Below are 21,817 nucleotides of genomic sequence, written 5' to 3' on the forward strand. Positions count from 1 at the left end.
TATTTGATAGCAATTATATTTTTTTTGAAATTCTAAATATAAGATAATTGTAAAAGTTTATATGATAATGCATTTCCTTTTTTTTAATTATAAAAAAAATTAAACATTGTTTAATAGTATTTTTTCCTTTTCTTAATCGTAAGTAAAAAGGAGATTTGTAAAATATAATTTTTCCTTTTTTAAAAAATCCTAAAAAAAATAAAATTACCTTTTTAATAATAGTTTTCGGCAAAAAAAATTGATGACAAGTACTAAAGCTATTAAATTAATAAAAATAAAAAAAATTAGGATGTTATCACGATTGGTATTTATGTGTTTGGTCATACGAAAATCAAACACATGTTTGATATATATATATATATATATATATATATATATATATATATATATGTTCATGTTTGCTCATAAAAATTGATTATTATTATTGTCAACCGTACATATGTTTAGTCAAAAACAAATCAAGCTTCAGCGATATCTTACTAGATTTTTTAGTTTTATTATTTTGTATTTTCTAATTCATTTTAGTTAAAATGTTATTATGAAAATATATCATTAATAAATAATGAATCAAAAAATGACTAATTTTTTGGATCCAGATGCGAAAAAATATTTGTTGTTTTCTTTTAAAAAAATCGTAAAAAGGAGATTTGTATCAGATTTTTTAAGTCCTAACCAAAAGAAAATTGTAAGAAGTTATTTGATAGTATATTTTAAGATGACGAACATGATACTAAAAATTATTTAATTAAAAATGAAGTGTAAAAATAGTATTGATGAATTGTAAAAATCATAATTTAAAAATTATTTTATAGTAACTAGAAATAATTATTTGATAGCAATTATATTTTTTTGAAATTCTAAATATAAGATAATTGTAAAAGTTTATATGATAATACTTTTCCTTTTTTAAAATTAAAAAAAATTAAAAAATTGGTTAATAGTATTTTCCCCTTTTTTAATCGTAAGTAAAAAGGAGATTTTAAAATATAATTTTTTCCTTTTTTAAAAAATCCTAAGAAAAATAAAATTACCTATTTAATAATAGTTTTTTTGAAAAAACAATTTGATGACAAGTTCTAAAGCTATTAAATTAACAAAAAATAAAAAATTAGGATGTTTTCACGATTGGTATTTATGTGTTTGGTCATAAGAAAATCAAACACATGTTTGATATATATATTTTCATGTTTGCTCATAGAAATTGATTATTATTATTATTGTCAATTGTACATATGTTTAGTCAAAAACAAATCAAGTTTCAGCGATATCTTATTAGATTTTTTAGTTTTATTATTTAGTACTTTCTAATTCATTTTAGTTAGAATGTTATTATGAAAATATATCATTAATAAATAATGAATCAAAAAAATTATTGAACATTGGATAAGTTTAATAAAACATTAAATTAGTACAGAAAAAAGTGTATAATATTGTCATTGCTTCTTGACCCTTATTTAACTTTAAATCTTTTTTAAGTATGGATGTTTTTTTTAACTCTAAGTAGTAAGTACAAAGATGATAACCGTTAGTCTATACCCAATGATTATAAAAAAACTAAATATTAATTGAAATTTTTGTGTGAAAACAAGTTTTAATTATAAAATAAATCTTACATAACACATGGAAAACAATTTTAAAACTATAACAAAATAATTTTAAAATTTTTTATATTAAATTAAAATATCAAACAAAGCTCGTTGCAACGCGCTACTCCAAATCTAGTACTAAATAAACAAAAATCTATTCACTAAAGAAACTTTGATGAAAGGTTTTTTTCTTTGTGAAAGGTTGGTATATGTACAGTTTCGATGAGTGTGATGGATGGATCGTTGCCGTATAACCAAAAATATAATATTTTTTATAAAAGTGATTATTTTGACTCTTACATTACGATATTTTTTTGCCGACCCATTTTGTTTTGGTTCTTAGTTTATGGAAATATAAAAAAAGTACCGATTGTATTTTCTTACACGCTACGTGACTACGTCCGTCCATCCACTGCCGTATTATTATCTTTTTTTCATTTCCACTCTGCCATATTATTGTACTTTTTAATATTATTTACACATTATATGAGTGATGGTATATTATTGTAACCTATAAGAAGTGAGAGGAAACTGCTGTCAGTAAATTGATTTGCACATAAAATCAATTATTGTAAGAAATCGGAGCTCGGAAATTTTTTATCGTTGATCAAAAAACTAAGAATGTTACGTACTCTAAAGGTTGTGACTGCCAGGAAAAGATTAGGACAAGTGCAGTTCTCCTGCACGTGCAGTTTTCTCGTAATACATTTACCATTCATATTTTTCTGTTTGCAAATACACTTTAAGCGAGAGATCTGTATGCAGTTCAATATTTTTATTTTTTTGTGGAAAAAATAGGAGATCTGCATGCAGATCTCATCCGCTAACATTTAGTGGTGTTGATCTGCTTTTTTTTTATAATAAATAATTTTGTTACAAATACTTAACTTTAAAATATATTTATCTGATTTTATAAATAATATACAATGATTAGCTTAAACTATATAGTGTTGTTTTAAAATTATAAGCATGACGTTCAGTCGCCGACAAAACACATTTTCAAAGGAAAAAGGTATAAATCTTCCTACATAAATATCAACAAGGGTAAGTAGTTAATATTTTTATATGTTTCAAAATAGTTAATATATAGATAAATGATTAAAATTTTGTAAATCTATTGAGAGAAGACAATTTTAAATGAAATATTAATCGAAAATGTGTATTTATTGAGTTGTACGATCAAATTATTTGCATGACTAATTACCGTTTCAAATATCTTACACCCACTGGTAGAGAGTTTTCCGGTGGTAAATTTAACCAAAAGTTCAATATTTGTGTAACCTACCGGTTTTCTCAAGAAAATGTCGATCATCTAAAAAGAAAATAAAATAAGTATAAGTATCTTATAAAACATTTACAGGTATTTCGGTCGATCCTATAACATCTAAGATATTTATTTAGATATTTAGGTGTAATTTTTTATTGTTTTAATATATGATATATAGTTTTGAACTGATTTTGTCATTTATAAATTATAATAAATTATTTGATCGGTTTGATTTGCTTCTCTCCGGTATGATTTGTTTGATCTATATTTATCCCGTTTGATCTGCTTTTGTTCTGCTTGATCTGCATGATCTGCATGATCTGTCCCGCTTGAACTGCTTTTACCGTTCACAACCTATGATCGTAAAAGTTCAAAAAGAAAAACATTAAGGCTGTAAGAAAAAAAAAAGTGGGAAATTAAACAATAACTTTTAGAACAATATCGAAGCATGCACGAAATAACAACGATTTTGTATTAATATTTGCACCCAAAAAAAAATGAATGTATTAAACCTCTCATAAAACAAATTAAACTTAAAAACAAAAATTAAACTTTGAAGAAACAATATGGATTTAGCTTAAGCATGCGGCATTTAGCTTTTATCGTTCAAGGGGTCACTAAAAGGCAAAACTTTTTCTTTACTTTCTTTGCAAATGCAACCTCAAATGCACATCGTTCCTTTGTCTAGTTATTTGTTTGGTAAATATAATCATTTTCTTATATATTAATGTTTAATTGCCTTGTCCCACTAACAGTTTTAGAATGAAAGTTTGTGTGATACACTGTAACACTTAGACCATCTCCAATGTATTTCTCTATTTTTTCCTCTATAATAGAGGAACTCTATAATAGAGGTGAGTTTCTCTCCAATATATTCCTCTATTTTTTCCTCTAAAAAGGAATATTCTTGAAAGATTCTTTTTTTATTTTACATTTTACACCTCTAACTTGTAGATGTTGAAAATTAACCCATTCATTATACTTTTTGAATTTTTTTCATAAAATTGCAATATTATTTAAATGAAACATTTTATTACAAAAAGACATTAGACAACAAAAAATTAAAACAAAGTACCATTATCTAACAATCATTATTACTAAATTTTTCCCATAAATGATCAATTAATGCATTCCGAAGTGAGAAATGAGCTTCATTATCTAACAATCATTATTACTAAATTTTTCCCATAAATGATCAATTAATGCATTATCTGTAAATTTTGATTCGATCCGTTTATTCATTTTGATTTGATCCAAGAAAATTGGATATCCGTAACTTAACGAATCAAAGCAAATATTAAAATTCAATATCCGTCGAAGACGTAGCAAATTACAAACTAATATTTTAAAAAATGAATATCTGATCTAATCAGTTATATATGTATATATGTTTATAAAATTATATAATATATATACTTTTATATCTCTATATAAATTTTATAATATTTTTATCAACTAAATTAATTATTTAGTTATTAAAATTTTTAAAAGTATGTAATTTAAAAAAAATGTAATGAATATTATTATTTTATATCAGATTGTCTTCTTTGCAATTGCAACCTCAAAAGCACATCGTTGTTACCTTTGTCTAGTTATTTGTTTGGTAAATATAATCATTTTCTTATATATTAATGTCTAATTGCCTTGTCCCACTAACAGTTTTAGCATGAACGTTTGTGTGATACAATGTAACACTTAGGCGTGGGCAAAATATCCATATATTTTGATTCGATCCGTTATTTGTTTTGATTCGATCCGAAAAATTTGGATATCCGTAACTTAACGAATCAAAGCAAATACTAAAATTCAATATCTGCCGAAGACGAAGCAAATTACAAGTACTAGTATTTTTTAAAATGAATATCCGGTCCGATCTGTTTTATACATATATATGTATACATGTTTATAAAAATATATAATATATACTTTTATATCACTATATAAAATTATAATGTTCTTATTCACTAAATTAATTATTTAGTTATTAAAAAATTTAAAAGTATGTAATTTTTTTAAGAAAATGTAATGTATATTTTTATTTTATATCAGATTTTCTTCTTTCTCTTTTATTTTTTATTTTTTATGAATCGAATCAGATATCCGGTAAAAATTCAATTTTTTGCGGATAGAAAATCTTGGAAAGTGGTGAAGAAATAGTTCTCTGCACCCAACCTCAACAAAAATATTTTAGGTACGCTGTCCATAGGTGTTGCTTTATAAGTGGCTTAATTTACTTTTTTGTGGTTTAAATTTTAGTTGTTAGTTAAGTTATATTAAAATTAATAATTTTATATTTCTTAGATACTAGTGGTATGATACTTGCCGTTAATAATGCTCTTAGTAACTCATATAAGATGATATTACTGAACCTTTTTTTTTAGCAAGTCATTACTGAACCTCTAAAAGACAAACTACCCTAGTGTAAAAAAAAAAAAAAAAAAGAAAAACTACCCTAGTGTATCTGTTGAGGATGAATATTTAGATTCTTCGTGGAATAACTTTTTCTGGATAAAAATAGACTTGTGCGTTTCCATTAAACTCGTTTGAAATAGCTCTTGTCTAAATTTGGTGGATAATTAATGGGAACAGAATAAAGAAGAAGAAACATATATTTCTTTGGCAAAATTGTTTTTTTATAGCAAAAAATGATAACTATATCGTTCTAGACTAATATCTATTTTGTGCCAGTTTTCTCTATAATACCCTTTAATATTTTTGAAAATAAATTTAATAAATAGTTTTACAAAGAAAATATTTTTGGAAAAATGGTAACTATTGATAAAATACCTATATGAACTTAGTGGTATTTTTTTCAGTTCTAAAAATGTTTAAATCATAAATTTCAGATTATGTTCTAAATAAAGTAGAAATGGCATTCTACGAAGTAGAAAACGAAATCCACTTTTTTCATTGAATCTACAATGTTTAGAATATGTGATATACGTAAATAAAAGTATTCTAAAAATATTTAGAATACACATTCCGCGCTTAACCTACCGATCTAAAATCTTTAAAAATCAAAATCTACACATTAGTATAAATCTAAAACACGTAGAAACCGACTTCTACAGGTTTACTGTAAATCTAAAACATGTAAAAATTAAAATCTACATATTACTATAATTTTAAAAAACCTGTAGAAACCGATTTCTACAGATTAGTTGTATTCTACGGATAAGAAACCAGTTCCTAAAAATATGGAAATAAAATATTTGGGAATATTCACTTTCATATTTTGAAAAAAAATCGATTTAAAAAAAACGAATTCATTATTTATTATATTTTAAAATTACAATTTTAAGGGCATTATTGTCATTTTGAAAATAATTAGCCTACTGAGACATAAAGTATATAAGATTAGTATAAAGTGACATAGTTATCATTTTTTTGCTCTAAAAAAATAATTTTCCCTATTTCTTTTTGTTTTAGATAACAAATAAAATATTCCCCAAGACATAAATATACAGTGCATATTTGTCAAATTTGTTTTCAAATACAAAGTAGATTATTCCCAAGCAAATGGGTTATGGCTTACAATCGAGTCTATGTTCCCCTATTCTCTAGTTGCACAGTTTCTAGTAAAATGAATTACACATTTTCTTATCTAAGTCACTATTGGTGGTGAAGAATCAATTATTTGGTGAAAATCGATCTTTATTACTAACGGACATTGACAAAAAAAAAAAAAGCATACATATAAAAAGTGAATCGCATATTTTTATACATGAAATAAATTTCATTTTCTTATAAACATGTGTTACCTTGAAGTTTTGATCAATTTTCATAAAAATAAATTTAATATGTTAGAAATAATAAATTTGGATTTCGTTTTACGTTATTGGCAAAAAGGTTTCATTTTACATATACACAACATTGTTAGTTAATGTTGATACACATAATAAATTACCGATACATAACACTTTATCCAAGTTAATTCCCGTCATCCATGGTATAAAAACACTTAAAATTAGTAGGTATATTACATGCTCTTTCTCGTCTACTGACTAATGATTAATTAGATCTTCACCTGCGCGATTGTGCAAGTGTTTAATTTATTTTTGTATTTAATGATATATTTGTAAATATAGTCATATTTATAAATATAAACATTATATTTTAGCATTTTAGAGTAAAATGTGTCACCGATATTGGATATTATATTAAAAAAATATAACATTTATAAAATTTAATCTATGTCTAAGATATATAGCGAAGAATTTTTTAAAATAAAAAATACGAAAATAGAAAATTGTGAATTAGCATGCTATTTATAAATGATACATTAGCTATAATATTTGTAAGTAAATAAAATGATTGTTAAAACTTCTATCAAATTTGGAACATATACAAATTAAAATTAAAACTTTTAAGAAAATAAAATGAAAATATAAATTTGATGTAACTGATAAGAAATTATAAATGGGCTTAAGTTTGTGTACATTTAAACCATGATTTTGCGGATGTTTTCTTTTACTTTTGTATAATTATTTTGTCTAAGTGATAGTATATATTTTAAAATTTTACATGTGTTAAATAATTATTTAATAAAATTTATAAGCATAATAATTTTATATTATAAATGTTTTTAATTTTATTTTGTCTTGTAAACCATGAATTGTATTACCACCATTTTTAGAATATGATCCGTGCATCTATACAAATGTTTTTTTTGTGGATCAAAATTTTACGAGAATGTCTAATAAATTATTTTATATACATGGTAATTTGGTAAATACTTATAATGGTGCATCCGTGCATGTAATCTATTTATATTGGTAAGAAGAAGAATTTGTTCAAAAAAATAAAGAATAACGTGATTTGTGGGGGAGAATGAGACAAAATGTAACTTATATTGTTACATAAATATTTTGTGTATATTATTGATATTCATTAATGTTTATAATTTTAATATGAAATAGATAAGTTAAAAGATTTATATTTAATTGATTGTAAATTTAATTTAGGAAATGTTTATTAATTTTGAAAAAGACATGGAAAGCATAGAAGTAGGAGTAATTATTACTTCATTAATTTTAGAAAAGACAAAGATTACTTAAAAATATGTTCATTTAATTATTTCAATGGCATTAGGTTATAAATATTGTGTAAATTTAAGGGTTGGACTTAATTTGTACTTCTCTTTTAATAGATTAGATGAACATCAATTAATATATGTCTCATTTTTTTTTTTGTAAAAGGCTTTCTATTAGAATGTAGGTGACAATACAACTATGACAAAAGTCATACAGTTTTGGAAAAATAATTGAGAAAGCTAGAGCTTAACCTAGTGTTTGGAAGCATACAAGTTTGAAAGCAATACTAGTGCTTAACAAAGCTAGAAAAGAAATAGAGAATTAGGAAAGAGTTTTGAAAACTCAACCACGACCATCTCTATTACGACCATGATTGCCACAGTTGTGGTTACCATGCCCACGAGCTACGGAATGCAACTGCATCTCTTTAGCCTTTGTAGAGGGTTTAACTGGCTTTTCCCAAAGAAAAAACTTTTCCTTGAGGAGACAAATATTCCTTTGGGTCCAACTCGTCAAATGAAATTAAAGTTTCATCTTCATCATCCGAAGATTCTAAAGAGCTAAATCGATTGGTGAGTAAATTAGAGCTTGACAAGCTCATGCGGATTGAACAATCAGCTGGAGCAGAATTGGTTGAGACATGATTGGAAGAAGTTGGAGTTTCTATTGCAGAAACCAAAGGTGTGTGAGAGATGCTTGTAGTATTACTTGTGATTGAATGTGTAGATAAGTGTTCGAAGTTGGTATTTGGAGAGCTCTGTCCAACCTTTCTTTTTAATGAGAATGTGGTATCTTGCTTTGCTTCCATCACTGATTCATCCTCAGCAATGGGGATTTTATCAATAGAATTGTTTATGGTAGCTACTAGAGCCAGTATTGGATCAGAAGTAGCTTCCACACTTGGAGTTGGAGGGTGTGGGACAGTCACAGTAGCATCTCTGTCCTCTTTGTCCCTGACCATTTTTGCTTCATTTGTTATAGTAACACTTGATTCAACATCTCTTGATACTGGAGATGATGTCTTGGTGCTCCTAGTTGGATCAAGCGGCTGTCCCAAACATTGCAACGCTCTATGGCCTAACTGACCACATCTTCCACACTTCGAAGGCAGCCAAGAGTACACAACATCAATCATTGAGACAGACCCACTCTCATCCTCAAAAGCTACTCTCTGAGCAAAAGGTCTATCTAACTTGACCTCAACTAAATTTTTTGCTTCTCCTATTAAAGTAGGATCAAGCCAAGGTTTGTACGTAAGCATTGGCTCACCAATACCTGGAGCGATTCATTTGATTCCTTCAATAAAAGTAGAGTTGATTTGGTATGTTCTTAAGAGACAACCAAACCTTGATTTCTGGTAAAGTAATTGTTTCAGCCGCAGACCAAAGCAGAAACAAACATCAAGCAGTCATCAACATGCCATATCCCCCTCTGGATAACAAACTTGCAAGTAGCATCAACCGGAATATGAAACAAGTATGATGACTCTCTAAGTTTTTGTGTGAAAATATGACATTTTTCTCCACATTTTAGTTACCACAGCATGAATCAAACCTCCAGCAGGCGCATAGCAACGTTATAACTGACCTACCACATATTCTTTTTGATTATGAATTCCTTGAAAAAGTACATGACTTGGAACAGTTACCTTAGGGGTTCCATCTTCCAAGTATTCAAGGGCAGTAACCCTGTTGAGATTACACACTGATTTCATCTTTTCTGCCCATGGATATTATTGTGAAGCAGCCTTGATATATAGAAGAAGATCATAACATATGAGACCATGATTATCGAGGTTTGTTAATGAGGTTTTTTTACCAAAATTAGTGTGTGGACCCTACCAAAATTATAAAACCGGTAGCAGAAGGCGTGAGATAAGGATCTATTGTGGTGAGTTTTTTGCACTGTTCGCGGATCCCACCGACACGTGGCGATCTGCGATTGGTGCAATTTTAATTTTCTTTTTCTCTATAATCAGACAAATTTTTTTTTAAAAAACCTTATATAGGATTAATGATGGGCTGAGATCATATATTTTGTAGGACCATAATTAATGGTAACTTCAAGTGAATAATATTTCACATGCATGACATGACAACCTCTGTAAACTAATATTATACGTGACGTATTTAATGTTCCAAATATAGTTTTTTTCTTCTTTATGTTCCAAATATAGTTATGATCCATTTATGATATGAATTTGTGTAAAGGAAAAATATATGGTTTTCACTACCTCAACTAGGGCTGGGCAAATAAACCAAACCCGAAAACCCGAACCGAATCCGATCCGATAAAAATGAATCCGAACCGATCCGAACCCGAAGTAAATACCGAATGGGTCTTGTTTTGTGGTATTTTGGGTTATGGGTATTATCCGAACCGAACCCGAATCTAAATGGATATCCGATAGAATCCGAAACATTCAAAACCTCGAAAAGATCTTGTACCAAACATGATCTCAATTTCTAATATGTATCCAAAATACACTAAGAAATATTGAACATCTAAAATACTTATCTATTACATGAAGGTTGGTGGTTCTATTACATGAAGGTTGATTGTTAAAGATGGCCGTTGAATCTTGAAGTATTTAGATTTTGATTTTGTTTTCGTTAAACAATGTTTCTCATTTCATGAGAACTTGGTTTTCGTTTTATGCTTTTATTTATTTGGTTTTCTTTTTATCAGTAAATATGTTTACTTTACGTTTGATTTTGAATGATCATGGTTTATGTTCCTTATTTTTGAATCGATTTTACTTTAGTTTTGGTTACAAAATAAGTACAAATCAGGTACTTTAAAACTGAAAAACCGATTTTACTCATATTTTGGTTATAAAATTGGTAAAAATCAGGTACTTTTAAACCGAAAAAACGATTGGGACCCGAACCCGAAAGTATATTGGGTTGTACCGGTTCTTTGAAGATTTACTAACCCCGACCCGAACCCGATAGAACCCGAACCGGTCCCGAACCGAACTTTCATATAATCCGAATGGGGCTGATTTTGATAAACCCGTAAAACCAAAACCTGATTGGATAAAACCGAAACCCGATTGGGACCCCGAATGCCCATGCCTAACCTCAACAACCTCTCACTTGAACTAAGACTTTAATTTAACCTAACAATATATACGTGACGTATTTAATGTCTAAACAAGGAAGGGACAATATATGGGTTTCACTACAAATTCATTTTATGAAATGAGTATCTCAAGTTATAATGCCATACATTTAGCTCTCTAAAATACGCATTGTTACGCCACTTTATTGGTGGTTAAATGTGCATTTATCGAATTACCACCATTTCAACAATAAAGTGATGATTAATTTTAACTTTTTCGATTAATTGTTGTAACTAGTATTGATATATGATACCAACATTTAGTAGGTAATTTGAAAACAATATTATATACTATTGTAATTTATTGTGACTTTCTGTTGGTATATCTGATTTAATAAACATCTATAAATTAATACTCGGTAAATTAATAATCTCTATAAATTAATAAATTTCGCCGGTCCCAACTTAGGTCGGTTCAAAATTTGACATAAATCGATAAAATAATAAGATAATAATTTTTAGAAAATTTTATGTAAATATATGATCTCACTAATATTATAAATTAATAATTTATGTGTATACATATTTTATATAAGTAAGAATTTATTTATTATATTGTTTGTTATATATTCACAATAAAATTATCTTTGTATTTTTTTTACACTTAATATATTTTTGATGAGATTTAGTAATATTATATCTAAAACCACATTTAAGTTTTATGCAATATATATTATATACACCGAATAATATAATAAAATTAATATAAATGTCAAATTTCAAAAAAATAACAATTAATGTCTATACACTAAAATCAAATATTTTTCTTATTTTAGAATAAATATATCTTCCAACATTATTAATTTATAGAGGTTCTACTGTATCTAACATGTTTTTATACCGTTGTAAATTTGATGTCTGATAGTGCAAGCCAAGCAATCTCCCATAATCTTTAATTCTCTCATTTTTTTTTCTTCCCTTATCTTGATATTTTTTCCTTGAGTGTTAACTATAAATTTGTAATATTTTAATCTTTAACTATATATATATATATTAATTGTTGACAACAACCGACAAAAAAATTGCTGACAACAAATTATTTCAATCGAATATTTGTACGAATTGTTAACTTTAGAAATAAGTGACTGCAATATTTTATATTGTGTTTACCAAAAAAATATTTTATATTGTAAATACTGCATTCACCAGCAAAAATGCAAACAAATACTGCACTAACTTTTAAATCTTGTTAAAAAAAAACTTTTAAATCTTGGTGTAAATTAACGGTACGTTTTGTTCGCCTCTCTATACCTTTTAATAAATTGAAACTAGGTCAAAATGATGTAATTAAGTAACGATGTTTTTCCTCTTTGTCTGTAGAAAAACGAGAAGTAGTTTCTCTCTCTCTCTCTCTCTAGGCTAATACTCCTAAAATCCCTTAGTTTAAGCAGTGACTTCACTTCCAAAACAATTCTCTCTTTCGCTCACTCTCTTTAGTTCCTTCTTCTTTCTTCGAAGTCTTTCGCTTTACAAAACCATAATAAAATTTTAATACTTCTCAATCTCCCTATAACTCTCAGATCACTATGGTCTAGATACTTTTTTCCTGAAGGCCAGTTTTAATTTGTTTCTCCGAAGCATAGTAATTAAACGCAAGTTGCGCTGCTTTTGCTGGTTGCGAGGGTATGTGTTCTTTCTGCAGTCTCTTTATCTCAAATTGTCGTTAGATTTGAAGAGAATATATGTGTGTTTGATGATACATTTTTTTGTTAGGTTCAATTGTCTTCTTGATTATCATCAACCTCCTACTTGAACTGACTTTTTTTCAAGTGGGTTTGTCAGCTTTTTTTTAAGCATGCTTGCAATAAAGGTTTTTTCTTTTGTATATTTTTGTTTTGTTCTTTATCCTTTTGAACCTTCCAAATTAGTTTTTAAAGTATTTTAAAATGGGTTTAATGAGTAGTGAAGAGCTTTTGCCTTTTTGTAGCTTAATCATTTGGACTTACTCATTAATTATCTTTACTCTTTGGTTTTTTCTTCCTAACTAGTGTCTTTGTCCCTAAACAAAGAAACACTTTTGCAAACCCAAATAAGACTCTTAATTAACTTGACTATCTTCTGCAGAGAAAGATCAAAATAATGGAAGTTGCGAGTCAAGAAGAACATGACATGCCTATTCCAATTAACACTACTCATGGTGGGCATGGACACATGATACACCGTCATCATGATCATCGCCATCATAATCCTGCCAATTCTACTCATCCAAACCCACTAATGGTCCTCTCAAATGGTAATGGTTTTGGGCAAAACCATGACGATCCTGATCACCACAATGTGGGCTACAACATCATGATCAGCAACAACAACAACAAGGAGAAGCATGTGGTTAACAAGTACAAGGAATGTTTGAAGAACCATGCAGCTTCCACGGGAGGCCATGCTATTGATGGTTGTGGAGAGTTTATGCCAAGTGGTGAAGAAGGTTCCATAGAAGCTCTCACTTGCTCAGCTTGTAACTGCCATAGAAACTTCCATAGAAGAGAAATAGAAGGCGAAGATAAGACCTACTTTTCCCCTTACCACCACAACCAACCACAGAGAAATCCCATGTTCCATCACCACCACAAGATGACCAAATCACCGCTACCACAGCAAATGATCATGCCACTTGGCGTTGCAACAACAACTGTATCAAACACAGAGTCAGAAGAAGACTTACCATTTCAGCAGCCACCACCGCCGTACAATCACGGAGGACATAATCAAAAGAAGAGGTTTAGGACAAAGTTTACTCAGGAGCAGAAGGAGAAGATGCTGAGTTTTGCAGAGAGGATTGGTTGGAAGATGCAGAGACAAGAGGAATCTGTTGTTCAGAAGTTTTGTCAAGAGATCGGAGTTAGGAGAAGAGTTCTTAAAGTCTGGATTCATAACAACAAACACAATCTATCCAAGAAGAGCAATAATAACAATGTCGAGATTTCTGCTGGTAACAACGACATCAATAAAGCTCTTGCCGGAAATCTTGCTCCTAGTTCTTAATTAGTTTACGTTGGGATTGTTATTATCTATGTTTTCTTAATGCAAGTACCTTATGGTTAATGTTTTAACTCTATTGTTCGGTGTTAATCATTAGATTTTGTAGTTTATGATTATTTGTCTCATTTATTCATTCCAATAATATATGCATGCAATATATCATATATCTATAATAATATGTATGTTTAGTTTTGAAAAATAGGCTGTATACGTATGATATCATGATTATCATCACATGATCAAAAATATATTGCACGGAAAACAAAGGAAGCAATAAATTAGCTCTATTTGTGGGAGAGTTGAAGATTGTCCCAAAAGTGAACTTATTTATTTATTTATTAAAAGTTTCTAATTTATTAATTTAGGGTTTTATTTGAATTCTACCATAGCATATTTTTAACCTATTAAACATGTTGTGACTATAAAGACACGCTACTTTTATACTATCTTAATATATTTAACATGTTTAAATAATTCCCTAACAAAAACTTAAATATATTTACATAAGCTCCAAGAAGCTATTCATCAGATTTCATCGCCTCACAGTACCTTCATGTTTGTTACCGGTGCATCGTATTGGGTCCGGCCTCCCGGGTATGGATCTCAGACTCATCGGATCCCTCAGCTCGTGGCCAAGTTTCCATAGAGAGCACTGTCTCGCTTGACCAATTTTTCTTAGGTAAATCTTGGATCTGTTGTTGTTAACTTTTCATTCACACTTTTTTTTTTCTCTTAGCAAAATCTATTTTATCGCCGTCTCATTCCTTTGTAACACAAAAAAATGGAAGGCTTGAGGCGTTGTTTAACCTACGGGTACCGGAAGTCTCAGACAACATGACTCACATCAGTTGATGACATTCAGAAACTTACAAAGTACTTAACATCGTGTAAAGTTTCGATTTTTCGATATGGGTTTCATCAGTTTGATTACTACTGTAATTTGAAGTTTTCAGTATAGTAGTTTAACTTCAGATTAGGATATTGTTTGCCTTCCATTTTTCAAGGGAAGTTGACTTAGGATATTTTATCTCTTGATTTATTGCGGGATTCAGCAGAGGCAGTGGCAACAGCATAGAGTCTTTGTGCCTCAGATGAGACAATGAGAAATAATAGCATGATACTCTCCTTTTCAAAAACCACCATCATGAGTTCGGGACTCCATTAACACTTTACTTTTTTTCTTTTATTTTCTAATTTGTGGAGACACACCTGATGACTTCTGATTTGGTTATGGTTCTGTAGGTTCAAAACCTAGAATTTCACCAGTGTTCAATATCTAGCACGGAAGACAATTAGATTCTTTAAAGATATGATTGAGTGGCTGTAGAGTGTACAAGAAACGCCTACATTATTGAATATGTAACAGGTATTACTCAATGTACGGACATGTGGAGAAATGTGATTGAGTTTGGATTTGAAATGGAGATCAATTCATCCAACGTTTACAGGTGTGGTGGAGTGTAACAGGTACCACTCAATGTGCAAACATTTGGAGAAACTAGCACAAGAGATTAGGAAAGGTGCTGCTTCTGTTGATGGTGTCGATCCCAAACTCTGGCAGGTCAGTCAATGCTCTCTTAGTGGCTTTTTTATGAAGCATATCTGACAATTCTAGGCGACAATGAGACACAGAAACTGACCATGAAATCATTGAAACAGAATTGAAGTTGAAGTTAGAAATAAGTTCTTATGTCTGAATGAAACTATGAAAGAGGGAATACATTTCTATATTTTTATTTACTGGTGAATGTCTTTTATCTGCCACCATTCTTTAGGCTATGTGAATCTTTTGAGTGATTTAACACTTATTATCTCAGTGATGCATGTTTTCAGCTACCTTAAATTTAACTTGCATTCTCTCAAAGAAACAAGAAGACATTCGTGTTCCAAAAAAAAGCAAGAAGACATTCATACTGAAGCATAGAGTTTGTTCTTGACAGGTACTAGAGACGCTCCAAGAAGATCTGCTCTCTAAACTGAGTGCAGCGCCAAAGAGCGATGCTCCACTTATCACCCCCAGCGACCTTGCCGAGGCTGATGAATTTGTCTTTGGCTTCCCAACAAGGTTCAGTATGATGGCTGCTCAGTTCTAGGCATTCTTAGATGCAACTGGTGGCCTCTGGAGGACTCAACAACTTGCTGGTAAGCCAGCCGGAATCTTCTACAGCACCAGGTCTCAAGGTGGTGGTGAAGAAACCACTGCATACGTTTCTTTCCAAACTAACACTTCATCAACGACACTTGCTTCGATTTTAACGTTTTGGAGTGTTTACTTGTGTTGTCATTGTTTCTAGGGGTTTCTAACACAATTTTTTTTGTAATCTTTGTAAGCATGAGTCAAAAACTATATTTAGAAATAACTCTATTTTTTTTAAATCTTGATCTCATGCCAGTTAAGCAAAACATAAGAATTTTTTGTCAATTTTTTTATTTCTAAACATAAGAATCAAGATATATGTTTACAAACTACATGTTTGGTTGCTAATGACATTTATAGCATATGTGGTAAGTTGGTTTTTCGTCACTTTTAACTCATTTTAGTTATAGGATGAAGAACAAAAAAAACAAATCCAGAAAGATCAAAGTTTAACTTATTTGTCTGAGCAAGATAATAACACTATCATACAAATTCTACTAACCCTTTCGTTGAGCCCGACAAAACATCAAAAAAATACAAAACCAAATATTGCCCATACAAGTGTGTAAATATTTTTTTTCAAACTATTGAAAATATAGATACCTAAATCAAAATCAAAAATTTCATATCACTATTCAGATTCACACGCTCGAACTGAACTTAAAAATTTATAGGGTTTCTCACATTGTTATTTGAAAGGTTCCTATATTTTTTTAACCGAAATCAGAAATCATAACCAAACCGGAACTAAACTAAAAACTAAAAAAATTACAATTTGGAAGTGAATCAAAAACCGAACCTTCATGCCTAAACATAATAGTGAACAAGCAGACATGTTAATAACATATGTCCACAAAAAAATAAGAGGTCCATATTATATTTTTTAACCCCTTGTAGTATATTCTAGCATTTGTTCTAAAATTGCTTCAACCGGACACATCAGATAAGATAAAGGGAAAATTGTTTTTTTTAGACCAAAAAAATAATAACTATGTCTCATTAGACTAATTCTTATTTTGTACCACTTTTTCCTTTAATACTCTTTAGTATTTTCAAAAATAAATCAAATAAATAGTTTTACAAACAAAAAAAATTGGAAAAATAATAACTATTAATGAAATACCTATATCAACTTAGTGATATTTTTTTCCAACTCTAAATATGTTTAAATCATAATTTCAGATTTTGTTCTACAAAAAGTAGAATTGGCTTTCTACTAAGTGGAAAACGAAATCCACTTTTTTCATTGAATCTAAAATGCTTAGAATACGTGATCTACGTAAATAATAGTAATCTAAAAATATTTGAAATACATATTCAGCGCTTAACCTATCGATCTAAAATCAGTAGAAATCTGAATCTACACAATATTATAAATCTAAAATTTGTAGAAATCGAAATCTACACATTACTATAAATCTAAAACCTGTAGAAACTGAGTTCAAACATGTTTACTGTATTCTACATATAGTAGAATATAGATTCTACGGATAAATATAATCATTTCCAAAAACATGGAGAAAAAATATTTGAAAATATTCAGTTTCCATATATAAAAAACTTGATTTTTCACAAAAAAATCGTGTTAAACTTTCTTGTCATGCTATCTTTTATATTCATTAATTGTTCACAATATTTTCACAAAAAAATACGTTGTTTCTACCATGAATTCAAGTACTTAAACTATTTGTCCCGTGGAAGTTTGTAGATTCTCATGCGTTTCAGTTATAATCGTTTGTGTCGGGATTTAGTTGATTTGGTTGTGTTTACTATTTGTTTCTGTTAAAGAATGGCTGATGGAAGGGAGTCAACCAGATGGTTGTGTTTACTATTTGTTTCTGTTTGTCATAAACACATAGCACTGCATAAAATAGCTAACATAATACATAATGTTTCAAGTTTTCTAAAGAAACAGATGGAATGACTAGTAATTGACAGTGGGCTTTATTGCATCCAATATCTGCAGAAAACGTGAAAAACCCCATCAATTATAAAATGTATTTTTGGATGGGAAGGTGACGAGGAACAGGAGCTTGCCTTGTTCTTGGTGGGCATGTAGAATGGCTCAAACACAAGAGGGAATGGTGTGTCCAGACCCCAAACTCTGCTTACTGGAGCTTCTAACTGCAGTTAAGGCACACATGAGAGTTAATCTCTTGTAGATGAATTTAACATTGAGCCTTTTACCTTCAAGAAGAGAATTGTTGCAAAGATCTCTGCTCTGGAGCTTCATGGCTTATCTGCAACCCCAAAAGCCAAAGTAATCTATAATAATGACGATCACACCAAAAAAAACGACACTTGCTTGAGAAACTTACAAGAAGCATGCCAGCCTTTTTAACTGAGGCCTCAACTGTTTCTTTGTCCCAAGGCAGTAGAGACTTGAGATCTATCAGTTCACATGATATTCCTTCCAGCCATTATTAACTCAAGAACCATGTTACTAACTGCTGGCAAACCAATTATCTTCGACTTGAAATAGTATAAAGCTAAAACCTTCTCCACGTCTAGACAAGCTTGTTCCATAACGGTAAGCTGAACTCCCCATCCAACAAGAGTTATGTCATTGTCTTCTCTAATAACCTGACAACAACTCCTCCGTTGTCAGACTAAAGACTATGAAGTTTTTGTCATACACTGTTTGATAAGTAGACAACAATATACCTCAGCTTCTGATAAAGGTATCATATAGTCATGCTCTGGAACTTCCTCTACGGCTTGACGATATAGCCACTGAAAAGAAGAACAAATCTTCAAGACCACTCAAGAAGAGAAGCTGATTTGGTGGTGTAAGAGATAGACAAGTGTACCTTTGGTTCGAAGAAGACAACAGGACTTGGATCACGGATAGAGGACAACAACAGTCCCTTTGCTTTGATAACAACCTTAATACCAGGGGCATGGCAAAAGAAAGCCTCAGGGGACTGTGAATGGTAATGTCCACCGTGACCAACCGCCCCATACGGTGCTCTAATTAATAGTAAGTCCTATGATTAAAAAGAAACTAATGAGGAAAAGAGATAATGATTTTAGCAGAGATTAAACAACATGCAAAGAACACAATCAAATTATCAAGCACTCGTTTTTAAGGCATGAAAATGAAAGGTAGGCCGTAGAAGAACCGAGAGAGATTCACGCCGGAGATGAAAAGCTTCTCCCCCACATGAAAGCAAACACGAGATTAGAGAGAAAAAAAAAACGAAATTGAAGAAGAAGAGTCGAAGGGCCCTCCTTACCTTCACGCCGTAGAAGATGAAGCCGGGAGAGCACACCGTGAGAGGGAAACCGAAGAACACACTACGCTGGAGAAGAAGAGCCGCCGTGAGGGGGGAGGTTTAGATTGGGAATATTTTTTAATGTTATTAGCTATTTTAATTATAATAATATTTATTATTATAATTATTTATTAATTGTAATTAAGAAATTTAAATAAAAATTTTAAGAGTATTATTACCATTTATAAAATAATTAATCTAATGAAACATCAAATATAGAAGATTAATTTAATGGTACATAGTTATCATTTTTTTGCTTAAAAAAAACAATTTTCCCAAAGATGAATATATTAGCAAATCCTTTGTTATATATTTAAAGTATACTAACCTTTAAACTAGTCTGGTGAATGAATCATCAAAAAAAAAAGAGGAAAGGAAATTTTCCTTTTTGTTTTCCAGATTCCTTAGCTGCTGTATATATATTTATATCAGCAGACGAGACGACGAGAGATACACAAAAGATGTTCCCGTTCAAAACAAGAAGAACATTGAAAAGACATCGCGAAGAATTGCTGCGTCTCCCAGAGGATGTTGTAGAGCTGATACTTGAGAGACTTCCGGTGAAATCTCTGCTGAGATTCAGGACCGTGTCCAAGAAGCTGAAATCTGCAATCGATTCCCGACGTTTCCAGGAAAGACAACAGTTGATCCATATGTCACGAGGTCCAGACATCCTTTTCGTGTCCACTAATGTTTATGATGATGATGGTCGTCTCGTCAAAAGAGTTAATGATTTAGATGCTCGAAGATTTGCGTTTGGATCATCATCTGCTTATACGGTCCATGTGCCTACTAACTGGGGGGGCACTTCGGTCTGTCATAGTAATTGCGACGGTCTATTATGCCTCTACTCTATCTACAACCCGAGTGTCTGCGTCGTGATGAATCCCGCCACTAGATGGCGTCGAACTTTCCCTCTCTCCAACATTCAAAACCTCTTACTCCACAGGTTGTACAAAGGCACCCCAACTCCTAAGCTTGGTTTCGGTAAAGACAAACTCACCGGCACTTACAAGCCTGTTTTTCTAACCAACTCATCCGGTTTTGGCCTAGACAACGTCACCACTTGCGAAGTTTTCGATTTTACCACTCAACTCTGGAGGTACGTTCACCCTGCTTCTCCCTTCACCACTAATCCTCACACCGATCCCGTTTATTTAGATGGCTCCCTTTACTGGCTCACCGATTGTGAAGAAGAACCCAAGGTTTTGTCTTTTGATCTTCACACTGAAACTTTTTATGTCATCTGTGATGCTCCCTTTGCCCATGTTCTTGACCCTTGGTCCGTCACCATCTGCATCCTCGACAATCGCCTTTGCGTTTCCAAGAAAGCCTGGCCTACCCAAGACATATGGTCCTTCCAATATTCCAACATGACATGGACTAAAATGTGTTCCATTGATCTCACCCAAACTTTTTCTTGGCTTGGGGAACCCGAGTGGTCTCTGGAACCTATTGCAATTCTTGACAAGCACAAGTTGCTACTTCAAGGTCGTGATTACCGTGGCGCCATCTTCATACTTGATCTCCTTACCAACTCTTATCATTTACTCGTCAAGCCTTCCTATTCCCCTATTTCCCTTTGTTATTCTCAATCTTTGTTTTCCGTTTAATTTTATTGTCTTGTTACCACCCCCTTTGTAATTTCACATTTTAAAAAGTCTATCTTCTATGCTACTTTAGTAGTTCAGTTATGCTTTATGCATATCCTCCATCATTCCAAAATCTGGAAACTAGATTTTGTATCCTTCAACTAATTATCAATTGTAGCGTGCGTTCCTAGAAGCTCCTTTAATTTTCATTATGATTTTACATATTACTAGTCTCTTAGTATAATATCTGACTAGGATAAGACCCGCGCCTTGCGCGGGATTAAGTTATTATTTTTATTATATTTTGGAGAATGAAACAATAGTTTGGCTTCATTTGGATTACAGGTGTTCAATCCGGATATCGGATTGGTTTCGGTTCGGTTCGGTTTTTTCGGTATTTGGTTAGTAAAATATAACTACTATTCTAAATCCATATGTACTTTGATTTTAGTCTTTCACATACTTTTGAAAGATTTCAACTGGACGACTAAATTGATCAGCCAATCTTGTTGCTTTAAATCATTAGTGTTTATATATATATATATATTATTTAGTTTGAATATTTATTAAATAAAAATTCATATGCGTTATATTTTATGATCATTTGTAACTTATTATAACAAAAAAAATAATTTATTGATCACAAAATTTTCAGAGTGGAAATATTCAAATTTCTAATAATATATAGACGTTTTGAAAAATTCAAATATAACATATAAGAAAAAATATAAATGTTTTTATTATATATTTAATGTGATTTTTTAATATCTTTCAATAATATAAAATTAAAAAAAAAAGAACTAAGATACCAAAATTGTTATCAAA

General features: G+C 30.5%; 3 protein-coding genes and 2 pseudogenes across 3 annotated transcripts; 3 read left to right on the forward strand and 2 right to left on the reverse strand.

Annotated features, from left to right (window-relative positions):
* Positions 1 to 8,228: 8,228 nt before the first annotated feature.
* LOC125585007 lies at positions 8,229 to 9,147 on the reverse strand. Its single transcript, XM_048753294.1, has 2 exons — positions 8,653 to 9,147; positions 8,229 to 8,339 (listed from the first exon to the last, which is right to left on the reverse strand). The coding sequence occupies exons 1-2, from the start codon at positions 9,145 to 9,147 to the stop codon at positions 8,229 to 8,231; spliced, it is 606 nt and encodes a 201-aa protein (XP_048609251.1).
* Positions 9,148 to 12,319: 3,172 nt separating this feature from the next.
* On the forward strand, positions 12,320 to 14,064 carry LOC125580017 (zinc-finger homeodomain protein 3-like). The gene is made up of 2 exons (XM_048743949.1): positions 12,320 to 12,632; positions 13,074 to 14,064. Exon 2 carries the CDS (start codon positions 13,089 to 13,091, stop codon positions 13,989 to 13,991), a length of 903 nt encoding a protein of 300 aa, XP_048599906.1. The 5' UTR covers positions 12,320 to 12,632; positions 13,074 to 13,088; the 3' UTR covers positions 13,992 to 14,064.
* Positions 14,065 to 14,533: 469 nt separating this feature from the next.
* LOC106396359 lies at positions 14,534 to 16,282 on the forward strand (annotated as a pseudogene).
* A 1,640-nt stretch (positions 16,283 to 17,922) lies between these two features.
* On the reverse strand, positions 17,923 to 19,649 carry LOC125585009 (annotated as a pseudogene).
* Positions 19,650 to 19,747: 98 nt separating this feature from the next.
* On the forward strand, positions 19,748 to 21,090 carry LOC125580021 (F-box protein At1g11270-like). The gene has a single exon (XM_048743957.1). The coding sequence runs from the start codon at positions 19,748 to 19,750 to the stop codon at positions 21,011 to 21,013; it is 1,266 nt and encodes a 421-aa protein (XP_048599914.1). The 3' UTR covers positions 21,014 to 21,090.
* The last annotated feature ends 727 nt before the right edge of the window (positions 21,091 to 21,817 follow it).

Source organism: Brassica napus, chromosome A2 (genome assembly GCF_020379485.1).
Source record: "Brassica napus cultivar Da-Ae chromosome A2, Da-Ae, whole genome shotgun sequence".
NCBI lineage: Eukaryota > Viridiplantae > Streptophyta > Magnoliopsida > Brassicales > Brassicaceae > Brassica > Brassica napus.